Genomic DNA, 12,656 nt, shown 5'->3' with positions numbered 1-12,656 from the left:
TATATGGATTATTATTATTGTAAAATAGTGAAAATATTGGATTATTGTGCCTAATAATCTTTCATAAAGTTGAGAGAATAATAACATTCTTGTGAATATGTAATCTAACCCGTTCAATATGGGTTATCTATATTCTTTCTTTATCAAAAAGAAAAAGAGAAAAAAAAAAAAAAGTAGTTAGCACCCATTAAACAAAAAGTAATATTCCTAACTTTTCATATTAATTATAATGTGAATGCATTGATTTAGAGTGTCCTTGATTTAGAGTGTCCTTATCCAATGTCCAAAGAATTAGATTCTTTATCAATAGGTCCAGCCGCCACGTCTTTTATCCACCATAAGCCTAGTAAAATACTTTAATATTGTCAAATTACTCATATACATAATACATACTCACTAATCACTAAAAAAGTATGTATCTCGTATTTCCGTGACCCTATTATAACTGTACGAGTTGAGGTCTGATCAGCAAAATCTACTCACTAGTCACACACATCTAACGTCATTTTCATTTAAAAACAATCATTAAATATTCTTTTTTACGGCGTCCACGTAGTTATGTAAATCGCAATTTCGATCATACACCTAGGTGAACTAAAAAAAAAAAATATAATCCTTAACACCATAATGCCCAAGCATTATAATTGAGCGGCAAACAAGATACTAACACGACGTACATGTAACACATGTCACACAAACATTGATGCATATCGGTATACGGCATGTGTATACCCCGTCACCATTCACTCGAGTGTATCATGTACACGATACAATACGGATATTATATAATTTTGATGATATGCAAGTGTGTACTGAATTAATGAAGAATTAAAGCATATAGATGAAGCTGATATAAAAGTGGACCAACCCAAATATTTTCAACGTGGCTAAATATGCGTCAAACCGCGTAGCTAATAATCACGACAAAAAACTCTCCTACAAAAACCACGCTTCATACCCACCATAAAACCGCCATTTGTATTCCCACTTCAATTATAATTTTCTCTCTCCTACATTATAACAACAAACAAATTTCACAAACCCAGAAAAAAGTTTATTCAATCTTCAATTTCAATTCAATGGCAGATTTGTTAAGCAATCGAGGAGAAGATCAAATTATTATGGAGGGAGTTGATTATTTTGATCTGATTCCAGACCCAATTCTTAATTTGATCTTCAATAAGATTTTTGATGCGAAATCATTATGTCGATGTCTTCTTGTTTCTAAGAGATTTGCGACGATTGTTTCTGAGGTTGATTCAATCTCAATCCAAATGAGTAATAATCATAGTAATGGGAGTATGAATCAGCCGAAATCGAAGAAACCCAGTGAAGAATCTGCGAAATTATCAACTGGGTCAAAGAATTTTTTCAAGAATTCTATCTTTAAGTTCATCTGTAAGCCGATTAATCTTCTTCAACAGGCGATTTCAAGCAAGAAGATGGCTAAAAATGGAGGTGGGGTTGATATTATGAAATGGGTTGGAAATACTTTGAAGAATTTCCAGGATATTGAGTCGATTAAGCTCGAGCTCCCCTGCCATGGCGGCGAAATCGGGATCAACAAGAACATTCCATTGTTGAAATGGGAAGCTGAGTTTGGAAAAGAGATGGAGATGTGCGCAATTTTAGGGGCAACTTCGATTGTTGAGAGGAGAGAGAAAAAGGGGTCAGAAATTGAGGGTGAAAATGAGGTGCAGGTTTTTTCAGATGAAGAGCTGAAATTGAGGATTATTTGGATCATTTCTTGTTTGATTGCATCATCAGCTAGGCATAATTTGGTGAAAAAAATGGTGAATCAATGTCCAAAGTTAAGCAACGCGGTAGTTTCGGATGCTGGGAAACAGGGGAAGCTCTGTATGAATGCAAACCAGATTCAAGATCTCAAGGACTCAATCCAGATTGCAACAGTCAATGCTAGCAAAGGTGAAAACCCGGGATCGGAATCGGAATCGGAACCCGAAACCTCAGGTGAATCAACAACAGCAATGGCTTATGCAGGGAATTTGGTGATGAAAATGTGGTATGTCAAGGAATTGGAATTGCCCAATTCAGGGAAAGTGATGAAAGGAGCAACATTAGTTGTGATTAAGCCTGAAAAGAAAGGAAATAATGGTGAAGAAAAAGAAAAAGAAAAGGAAAAGAAAAGTGATGGAGTGAATATGTTGAAAGCTTTTCAAGGTGAAGATGTTTTTGAAGAAGCTGCAAAGAAATTGTTGAAGGGGAAAGAAAGGAGAATGTATAGATTAGAAATGAATTCCTTCTGAGTTTTCTTTTTTTTTCTTTTTTTTTTTTTTTTTTTTTTTTGGTTTGATTTCCATTTTGTTGCTAATATTTTGTTTTTAATTTTGTAGTTTGTGTATACATGATACATATATGAGATTAATTCCAACTTAGTTTATCTAATTCAATATGATTTTGGAAATTGTTACGAGTTTTTAATTTCAGGAGTTCGGACAATGTGACTACTTTATCCGAACTCTGATCTGAAGGATACCGAAGTATCAAACAAAGAGGTTAAGACTTAAGAGGGTGATGTAAGAGCCGTAAGCCGGTAACTAAACACTCTATATGAGCACAACCACTATAGCTATGGCTTTCCATAAGCCTTACCAAGGAACTCAAAGACTTGATCATCGAATCAACAAAACAATCCAATCTGATGTTTAGGCAGTAATTTACTACTTATATTGTTCTTGTAATTATACTCTGAATGACTAGTAGAAATGAATGCCTATCAACCAGCCACTTTTACCTATTTGTAGAGACGTTCTAGAAGTTGTCTAGTGAACTCCAAAGGGTGATGAATGCCGGTCTAGGAAGAATAAAACCTTGCAGTTATCTGCGCCACACGCGTAATGCTTAATGTGACATCTGACATAGACGATGTTGCAAAGAATAGTATGAAGAAGTTGACAAGGTATACTATAACAAGTAAATTTAGGAGTGGAGGGCACAAAATCTCCTCCACTTTGCTGATGGTATTTCCATAACATGATAACAACTGCTGTCTGCTGTAGCCAAAACTGACACCATTTTCTTACAGCTTACAAATTGCTTGGTCAGAAAATGGTACGATGACATTCAAATGTGATCATCTCAAAAGAGAGTCAGAGAAAGAGAGAGGGAGACAGGGAGGAAAGCTCTATTAAGACGTTACTTTGTGCAATTGTGCTGAAACATTGATCATTTTATTAATCTTCATCATCAAAAAAGGCATACAAATTTGTTTACCAAGACTAATTTAACCTAACCTAACCTAGAAGTATCTCTTCAAAACCTATACAGTAAATAGTCATACCAGGCAAAAATTCCATTTACAAAGTAAACTTAAGGAACACTAAGGAAAAATTACTCTCTGCAAGATGTATCTGAAAGATTAAAACTGAATCTGTCTACTTGATGCAACTGTAATCAGTAGTGCCTCCAATATTCAGAGGGATCACTCCGCATGCACCAGCCAATTACTACATGGCAGCTTCATCTGCAATATAAATAAATGGTCAATACTGATTAGCACCTTCAAAGATTCTAATAGAGTTTATATCAGTACGTTACTTTACAAATATTAAGCACAATAATTTCCTTACCATCACCACCATCACTCGGGTTGTAATCATCTTCATCATCATCAAAATTTTCACCCTGCAAGTTTTATCTTAGTCAGAAATAAAACTAACCAGGATATTCACCCAAGATTGTGAATCAGCTCAGTTAACATGCTTTTGCACAAAGCAGTAGTTATTTAACAGAAATCAGGGAAAAAAAAACAGCATTAAGCCTAAAATGCCATAATAACTCATATATGAGGCAAGCCATCAGATTTAGCCTAATAGCCAGTTACACTCTCCCTCTCTCACTCTTTGAACTCTAAATTCTAAAATAGAGAAGTATTTCATAGATATGCCAAAAAGAAAAAAGTTACTTATGTCAGTAACATTTCAGGTACACAATTAATTCTAGTTAACATACTGTACAATTACATAACCATCAGAGCCAAAATGTTGTCTACATTTGACCCCTGTTCATATAACTGGGGAATATTCCGATAGGCATTGAGTTATAATGTAAAAATATATTATTGGTTGATTCAAATTGAATTGAAGAAAATCAAATTAAAAATCAACTCAAACATTGCCCCCCAGTCCCAATCCAGAGCAAGAACAATGCAGTTAACCCCACATTGCCCTATTAGGTTTCACAAATTATTTATGGAGGTAAACTCCACATTGCCCTATTAGGTTTCACAAATTATTTATGGAGGTAAACTGGTGGATATAAAACTAAAAAAATTCTCAGCATGAGATTTGACAATGACAAAACCTCTTAACCAGTTTTGCAATATTCTAAATATGGGTTGCAATAGCCAAGGGGTTTTCAGGATAAAAAAACACCTGCACTCAACCAGTTGATCATATTACACCAATTGTTTTGGGACAATGGGCGGCAGTATATACATTCAGCTAGTTTTAGATAGAATGTGAATTTTTTTTTTTTTTTTTTTTTTTTTTTTTTTTTTTTTTGTTTTTGTTTTTGGAGTGTCTGAGATAGGATGGGAGTGGAGGACAGCAACGGATGGTTCTGATGTTGCAATGTGAATGTTATTTGTATCTAAATACTAATAGTGTTAGATGAAGCACATAGAAACACACTACGTTTGTTTTCTATAATAAGCTAGCACCCTATTATTGAGGAGATGTCACTACCATAAATGACATGCATCATGAAACTATCACTATAATACTACAGATTAAAATCTTAAGAGTGACAGATTTCCAAAGGTGACTATAGAAGTAAATTTATTCCCAAAAGGGCCAAAACAACAGAAAATAAACCGTTCAAAGCAGCAGTTTTGACAATAGAAGAAGTCATCACAAGGGTAAAACAAAGACAACAAACTCTAAAATTTGTTGTGTTATGAATTTATTAACTTACAACTCAACCAAATAGTTCAAATGTCCAAGCAGATGAAAGCATAAGCCAAAACAAGGCTTACTCATATCGAACAGATGGATAGGCAATTGGACAATCATACTCATCACTTGCAACTGTTGCAAATACTATATTAAGATTAAAAAAACTTAACAGAAGGATCAGAGATCTAAGAAACCAGTGTAAACTTTTTAAACTCGTAACTGCAAGCCATGTTATTTTGACTCTTGCATCCATCTCCATCCAAGTAATGGTCATGAACTCATGACAGAAGGGGAAAAAACAGTCATCTAAAGTTTTCTGGAGATCTTTACACATAATTTGCTCTCAAATAGCAAGAACGATACGTTATTCCTTTTTTTTTTTTTAATCTTTTTTCTTTAAATCAAAACATCAATTAGTGAATAAACAAGGTATAGATAGAGAATTGAACCTTTCCGTAATCATCATCAGACTCAACATCATCTTCTTCTTCCTCTAAATTCTCCTCTTCTTCCTCGTCCTCGTCACTTTCTTTCTCTTTCTCTTTCTTGCCTTTTGAGTCTTCATTCTATAGTCATCAAATCGAAAGGAATCATATAGTCATCAAGTATTACAACAAAAGAAGGGGATTCAAACAGAACATAAAAAACAGTGAACATATTTTATCTTCTGCAACTTTACATCCTCATTAAAAAATCTGAAGGATGACCCATCTTCAGCTTTTCAAAGGACATGTAGACAAAGCAGCAGGTCTTTAGAGCAACTTACTTCAAATTTCTTCTCAAGTTCCTCCAGGACATCCAGCTTCTGAAGGTCTACCATAGAAAGATCAGAGTTAGAAATGATTATACATCTAATGATAAGGGATTTGTGAAAGAGATAAATTCAGGTCCATATGCAAAATGTTCTGTCAAATTAACTGGCGAGACAGCCAAAAAAAATTGCTTTGTTGTTTATCTCTGTCATTTCATGGAACATAACATCACAAAGCCAATAGTCCTTAAAACAACATAGGGCATGAAGCTCAGGGCTAGCCAAGTGGCTTATGAGCAGTAATTTAGCCTAAAAGACCAAAAATGTCTTAAAATCTAATCACACACCAGTTACAACATGAACAAGTAAAGAGTAAGCTGGCAGAATCTGCAGAACTATCTTGAATAAATATACCTCGTTTTGGATTCCAATGAACCTTCCTCCTAGTCTTGAATTTTGTGCCTGAAATGATACTCTATTGTCAAACCACCTTTAGGGGGGTCAATAACAAGAAATTAAGAAAAGAGCAATAGTATTTTATTTTAATCAGCATAGGCACCATAAATTATTTGTCTCTTCAACAAAAGCTTCTCACAAGTTTAAACTAACCTCGAACAAGCTCTAGCGGAAAATATCCAGGTTCAAGTTTCAAATAACCAGAATCAGAAAGTGAGCACCGACCAAATCTACCTTTTTTCTTGACCTTATCAGAATATCGCTCAATGTCTACAGCTCCTTCTGCCAAGATGACAAACAACAAAAATAAGGATAGTTAAAATAGTAGCATGTAAATCTCAATAATTATGTTTAGCTGCAAAGAGTATTTATGTTTAATATTACTGTTAGAAAAGAGATATCTACTTTCCGAGAGAGAGAGAAAGAAAACTTAATTCTACACCTATGCTTAAATTAGTTAAATACCAAATTCAACACCAATGGAATTTACAGGATAAGTTCACCAGAGTTTACTGGTTTGTGTTGGAACACTCGGGAAGTCAGGAGGGACTCTGTCAAACAGAGTAAAGAGAAAAGAGCACATAACCGACAACACAGGTAGTGCAAAAGCCATCCTGAACAAACATAGCTCAAGTACATCCACGTTACTATTGTGCTTAGTGATCTTCAATAAGTTTACATATAAAATAACAAAACCAAACTGTATAGATACACACTATCACAAACTTCATTCTCCTTGACAGTTGACTTTCTGAATATAAAACACAAGCACGCCATTAAAAATAAATGCAGCCAGATTGCTTACCACCGGATAATGTTTCCTCAAGGTGGTACGGTGAGTTTTGAAAGTAGTTCCGAAACTTATAATTTCGTAATGCTAAATCCTTCTCTTCAGGAACATTGGTTCTGTCAGGCAACTCAATATCCTGTGGCAAATTTTTTAGAAAAATGTATTAAACAAATTAATCCAGCAGTGATCAAATATGAAGGTGAGGACTGAGGACAGAAATCAAGGATTTTAAGGAGTGATATAAATGTTAGAAATAAATTTCAATAATAATGACAGAAATATGCAGAACAAAATTTATCTTGTATACCACAACATCGGATTGAATAAAAGAACCCTAAAGTATAAATCAGTAAAGAGATACACACTGGTAAAACCGCGGGCAAAGTTACTGATAGATCCAGCCTTGTTCAGGAAAGGAATAAATTTTGGTAATGAGTAATTGTTCAAGTAATAAGAAGTATTAGTCTGTTAACCGTTTATGTTAAGGCCTAGGCTTTCAGAAAGCTAGCTGTCAAAAAAATTTCATGCATTTTGCCTCCACTCATTTCCAATCCAAATCTTTTAACTACCACTCAGCAGACAGTGAAGATATTTAAAAGTCCACTATCTTCGGTCATGCCTCAACGGGGAAAGCTCCAAAATCTCCAGCTTCTAAATCTAAATGATAACTTATTATCCGGGGTCATTCCAACCTCAATTGGAAACTTAACCAAGTTGTCAATGCTCTCCTTGTATAATAATAGCCTTGAAGGCCAAATACCTCCAAATCTTGAAAATTGTAGGTCACAAATATGATTATTGCTGTGTGATAACAAATCTCACCGGTAGTAAACCCTCACAACTCTACAACATTCTCTCCTCAACTATTGCACTCTCTCTACATGGAAAACACTTAATTGGATCTCTCTCTGAGGAAGTTGGACAATCGAAAAACCTTGGAGCCCTTGATGTATCTGGTGACAGGCTATCAGGTGAGATACCACACTCTCTTGGAAGTTGCCTATCATTAGAGCTCCTAGGCACGGATGAAAACAGATTCCAAGGCACTATTCCTAATGAACTGCAGAAATTAGCTGGTCTCCTAGAGATAGATTTGTCATACAACCATTTATCTGGCAAAATTCCAAAATTTTTAGCAAGCCTCAATTTGAGGAGGCTAAACCTATCATACAACAACCTTGAAGGTGAAGTACTAATCGGTGGAGTCTTCAGCAACGCAAAAAATCTTTCCATCATTGGAAACAATAGAATTTGCGGAGGCAAATCAGTCTTAAAATTGCCACACTGCAAATTTAGCAACACCAACAAGAAGAGAAGATTGATGAACAAAAAGAAGTTGACAGTTGCAATTCTTTCAGCAATTTTGGGAGTGGTTTTACTAGTTGTTATACTTGTGGTATCATACATTTGCTGGTTTAAAAGGAAGCCTAAGGAACCCATCTTCTAGTGATTCAGATAATTTCCAGAATTTGTCATATCAAATCCTTCTTAAATCAACTAATGGATTCTTCTCTGGAAATTTAATCGGCACTGGTTCATTTGGGATCGTATACAAAGGAATTATCTTGAAGAGGATGGATCAGCAGTGGCCATCAAGATATTTAACCTTGAAAATCGTGGTGCTTCCAAGAGTTTTTTGGCTGAATGTAGCGTCCTCAGAAGCATAAGACATCGGAATCTTGTGAAGGTAATAACAGTTTGTTCAAGTGTTGATTATCAAGGCAAAGATTTCAAGGCTTTGGTTTTTGAGTATATTGTGAATAGGAGTTTAGACAATTGGTTCCATCCAACTGAGGCAATCACTAGAGCTGATGGCACAAATGATACCTCAAGGAATTTGAACTTTAGCCAAAGACTTTATATTGCAATTGAGGTTGCATTTGCTTTGGATTATCTTCACCACCATTGTGGCACCTCCATAGTTCATTGCGACCTCAAGCCGAGCAATATTATCTTTGATGAAAATATGGTTGCACATGTAGGAGACTTTGGCCTTGCCAAGTTTCTCTTGAAAGGCATCACAAGCCAATCAATCTACCTCTATTGGAGTAAGAGGTACCATTGGTTACACTCCTCCAGGTATTAACTAGTGTTCTTATACCTATCTCTAAAAATATATAATCTACCTGTACTGTAGTGATCCTATTTAAGCTACTGTAGCAAACATTTAACATATGATTAAATGTTAGTTCAATTATAACATAGGAGGCACTACATGCAGAATATGGTGTGGGAAATGAGGTGTTTACCAGAGGTGATGTCTATAGTTTTGGAATCCTATTACTTGAAATAATTACTAGAAAGAGGCCTACAAACGACATGTTCAAGGGGGGCCTAAGCTTGCATTGCTTCGTCAAAGAAGCTCTATCTGAAAATGTTATCGAAATTTTAAATCATGTCCTTGTTGATGAAATAGACCATGAGGAAACAGACAGGCGAGACAGCACCTTGATGTTGGAGGCCCTAACTTCTATACTTGGAATAGCAATTTCTTGCTCAGCTGAGGTCCCAAGAGAAAGGTTGGACATAAGTGATGTAGCTAAAAAGCTATCATCAATCAGAAACAAGCTCCTTGAACTCGTTTACAACAAAGGAGGAGAATTCGAACAGGTAATGTTTAAAGTATGTTTCCTCACAAATGAAAATATAACGAGAAATTGCAGGATTACTTCTTCAACTACATCTCTAGCTGAGGTTTAGTGAAATTTTTATATCAGATTTTAACGCTTTAATCTTCTGGGTGCAGGAACACAAAAATGATCAATGTCTAAATAATGTTAGTGTCAAACAATAATTAAGAGTGAAAGTTCCCCTAATTAAGAATGTAGTGGTACACATAAACACTTAACCAAAATCACTACACTACCATCAGTTAAAAGATATTATCTCAGCCTAAATTTGATGAGCTTGAGCAAGTGCACTTTACCATTGCCACAAATAATAGATCCGATTGAAGACAATACAAGACAAACGGCCTGATGTTTACCAACAGATTGTCCAACACAAGAGATTACAACTTCCAAGGTTCAACTTAGCATATATTCCTGTATGTTGATAATATCCTTACAAAATATATACGACCAACTACAAGTCAAAAACATCTTCAACAAGTCCAACTTGAAACACATTTCCTCTACCCTCTCTTCTAAAAAGGAAAACAAAATTGTGGTCTGCGTTTTCTCCAGTATTGATTAAGGGAACAGCCACGTATGTGAGTCATACCTCTAGTGAGACTAGACTGGAACAGGGCAATTATGAAGGTTTCAAGTAATCAAATTCATAGAATAATTTGTTTTCTCCTACAACAACGACGACGACAACAACAAAGCCTTAGTCCTGAAATGAATCGGGTTCCGCTAACATAAACCAAATAATCAGGTTCCTTGTACAAAGAAAAAAGCTGGCAAAGTTGCATTACAACAGTTGTTAAGTGCAAATTTTGGCATCCAACATCAAAACAATGAAAAATGATAAAATTGGGTGAAATTATATACTAACCGGAAAAAGTACAAAAGATGTTTGCTTGGCAAACTTGAAGTCACTTCCACCAAATCCTCTCCCACGTCCTCTACCTCTAAATGCCATCTATATAACAGCAGTGGCGGATCCAAGATTTCGGAGCTAGTGAGTCACCCTGAATTTGATGACCTGTAAAAGTACCAAAAAAATTTTGAATCCATCGTTTCGGAGCTTTGTGGCATCTTATCAAAAACCCGACGAGCTTTCTCTAAAAACCCAAAACTCACATACATGTAAAGCAAATTGTTATGAGAAAACCCATCATTTAAAAACCCAAATTTGACAACATGGGCATGAATTTGCTTGCCTTCTAAAATCTAATTATCAATGCGACAAGCTCTAACAAGAGAAGGAAACGTGAAATTGTTAGGCAAAACAGAGTCCTGCAAACATTCGTAAGTACAAAATCAAGCATTCCCTATCCAAATAGCATTGCAAACAAGTAAATAACCCCTGATTAAGGTGTTGTTGGGGCATTTTATCAAATAGTTGGTGGGCATAAACCAAATCACCAGATTCCAACAAAGCACAAAACTTGATAGCTCTACCCATTACATCAAAGTATGAAACAATAAGTTCAATAACCAACTAATCAAGACTACAAAGCAGCAATTTTACCAAATAAAATTGAATTCAATATAACATTTCAACACCACAATGAACACATTGAACAACCTTGTCAAAGTACTGTCAAGATTATGAAATAATAAAAGGCTAAAATTATAATTAATTAAGTAATAACACAATAATGAACAATTTAATCAATCAAATGAGTGAAATTATACATAATTAAAATTAAAACTAAATAACAATTTAAATAGTTGATAATTTAAATTTTAATACAATAATACCTTGCTCAGTTACTCTGCTTCAATCGGTGGTCACTCACTCACTCGGTCACTCCGGTCGGACTTTGAGAGGTCGCCGATCGAAATGATGTGAGAGAGACAGAGAGGGAGTTAGGGTTTAATTCAAGGGAATTAGGGTTTAACATCAAGAAAAAAAAAAAAATACTGCTAATTTAGTTTCAAAATACGAGCTTTAATCTAACAAATTCCACTAAATCTCACATAATTTAAGGGTTTTGCACCACATTAAAAACTAAATTTGACGAGTAAAGTATATTACTAGGGTCCAAACTTTGCCAAAATGTAAGTTTAGGGGACTCACCTTTCAAATGTTTGAAAGAGGGGACTCCAAGCTGACCTTCAGTAACCGGTTACAAAGCTAATTATAATTTTATTTTTATTTTTCTTTTTTTCCTCTAAATCACTGAAAGTTCATTTCATTGGGAAACATAAAAATTGTTGATAAACAAAAGTAATTCATTTGCACACAACCACCATGAGCTATTACCCATACCACCCTACACCCATCAAACCCTGTCAACACCACAAACCACCACCACCCGAACCCCAAACGACCCACAAATCCTAAAATCCAGCCGCCAAACTTACCTTACAAAACTTCAATTATGGTTTTCTTTGATTTTCTCTGAAAATGCAATAGTGGGAATCATAAAGGTGATAGAGAAGGGGAATTTAATTTGGGAATGAATCCCGTAACGGCTGAGCAATTACCGCCGCCGCCACAACCACCGCATCCCCACCTGAAGTCAAAACCTACCAAATAATGGGTCCGCGTTATGAGGTAGGCCGAGTTCGAGTTCTTTGTTATCGGAGCCTCCAACAAAATTTCCACAATTCAAGCAACAAACTATAGATCTAGATTTTTCAAAGTTAAATTTAACTATCAAAACCTCACAATTTAGAGCTTTATTGGTGGTAATGAATTGAAAAAAAGGAGTAGAGAAAGTAACAATAATGAGAAATACCGAAATGGTGAGGTTGAACGGGGCGGGGTTACGAGCGGTGGCGCAACGTAAGAGGCGACGAGAGTGAAAAAGGGTTAAGATGGCGGTTGTAATATGAGGATGAGGGAGAAGAGAGTGAAAAAGGTTAGGCTAATTCAAACAATTAAGACAATTTTATCTCTTAAAAAAAATTAAGACAATTTTAATTCTTTTTAAAATTGAAAATTTGAGACAACTGGTAATTGAGGGTAAGCAAACTGGTGATAACTTGCACAACAGGTTTGAGTCCCCTCTTTCAAACATTTGAAAGGTGATAACTTACATTTTGGCAAAGTTTGGACCCTTGTATTGTGCTTTACTCCTAAATTTGACACAATTATCAAATTAAATTCTTCTCAAAAATAAGAATAA

At 35.3% G+C, this 12,656-nt stretch overlaps 2 protein-coding genes across 4 annotated transcripts; one reads left to right on the top strand and one right to left on the bottom strand.

The window, feature by feature from the left end:
• Window positions 1–920: 920 nt before the first annotated feature.
• LOC110717199 (F-box protein At1g30200-like) lies at window positions 921–2,406 on the top strand. Its single transcript, XM_021895844.1, has one exon. It carries the CDS (start codon window positions 1,080–1,082, stop codon window positions 2,265–2,267), a length of 1,188 nt encoding a protein of 395 aa, XP_021751536.1. The 5' UTR covers window positions 921–1,079; the 3' UTR covers window positions 2,268–2,406.
• A 754-nt stretch (window positions 2,407–3,160) lies between these two features.
• Window positions 3,161–12,442, bottom strand: LOC110717200 (DNA-directed RNA polymerase III subunit rpc31-like). Of its 3 annotated transcripts, none has more exons than XM_021895847.1 (10): window positions 11,890–12,442; window positions 11,284–11,343; window positions 10,412–10,561; window positions 6,929–7,049; window positions 6,277–6,405; window positions 6,082–6,129; window positions 5,683–5,729; window positions 5,366–5,482; window positions 3,591–3,645; window positions 3,161–3,484 (listed from the first exon to the last, which is right to left on the bottom strand). In XM_021895847.1, exons 3-10 carry the CDS (start codon window positions 10,496–10,498, stop codon window positions 3,468–3,470), a joined length of 621 nt encoding a protein of 206 aa, XP_021751539.1. In that variant the 5' UTR covers window positions 10,499–10,561; window positions 11,284–11,343; window positions 11,890–12,442; the 3' UTR covers window positions 3,161–3,467. The 3 variants fall into 3 exon arrangements, with proteins under 3 accessions (XP_021751539.1, XP_021751537.1, XP_021751538.1); XM_021895845.1 differs by having other exon boundaries at window positions 11,603–12,441; XM_021895846.1 differs by having other exon boundaries at window positions 11,284–12,441.
• Between the last annotated feature and the right edge of the window lie 214 nt (window positions 12,443–12,656).

The sequence above is a fragment of the Chenopodium quinoa genome, unplaced genomic scaffold (genome assembly GCF_001683475.1).
Source record: "Chenopodium quinoa cultivar QQ74 unplaced genomic scaffold, ASM168347v1, whole genome shotgun sequence".
NCBI classification, from domain to species: Eukaryota; Viridiplantae; Streptophyta; class Magnoliopsida; order Caryophyllales; family Amaranthaceae; genus Chenopodium; species Chenopodium quinoa.
This window is presented reverse-complemented; position numbering and strand designations above follow the sequence as displayed.

What these genes read in the sequence shown, in the direction of transcription:
- LOC110717199 (XM_021895844.1), top strand. Translation starts at nt 1,080, where the DNA reads ATGGCAGATTTGTTAAGCAATCGAGGAGAAGATCAAATTATTATGGAG.
- LOC110717200 (XM_021895847.1), bottom strand. Translation starts at nt 10,498, where the DNA reads ATGGCATTTAGAGGTAGAGGACGTGGGAGAGGATTTGGTGGAAGTGAC. An exon ending in CATCTTTTGTACTTTTTCCG is followed by an intron (nt 7,050 to 10,411) that starts GTTAGTATATAA and finishes AATTTGCCACAG; the next exon opens with GATATTGAGTTGCCTGACAG. An exon ending in AACTTGAGAAGAAATTTGAA is followed by an intron (nt 5,483 to 5,682) that starts GTAAGTTGCTCT and finishes TGATGACTATAG; the next exon opens with AATGAAGACTCAAAAGGCAA.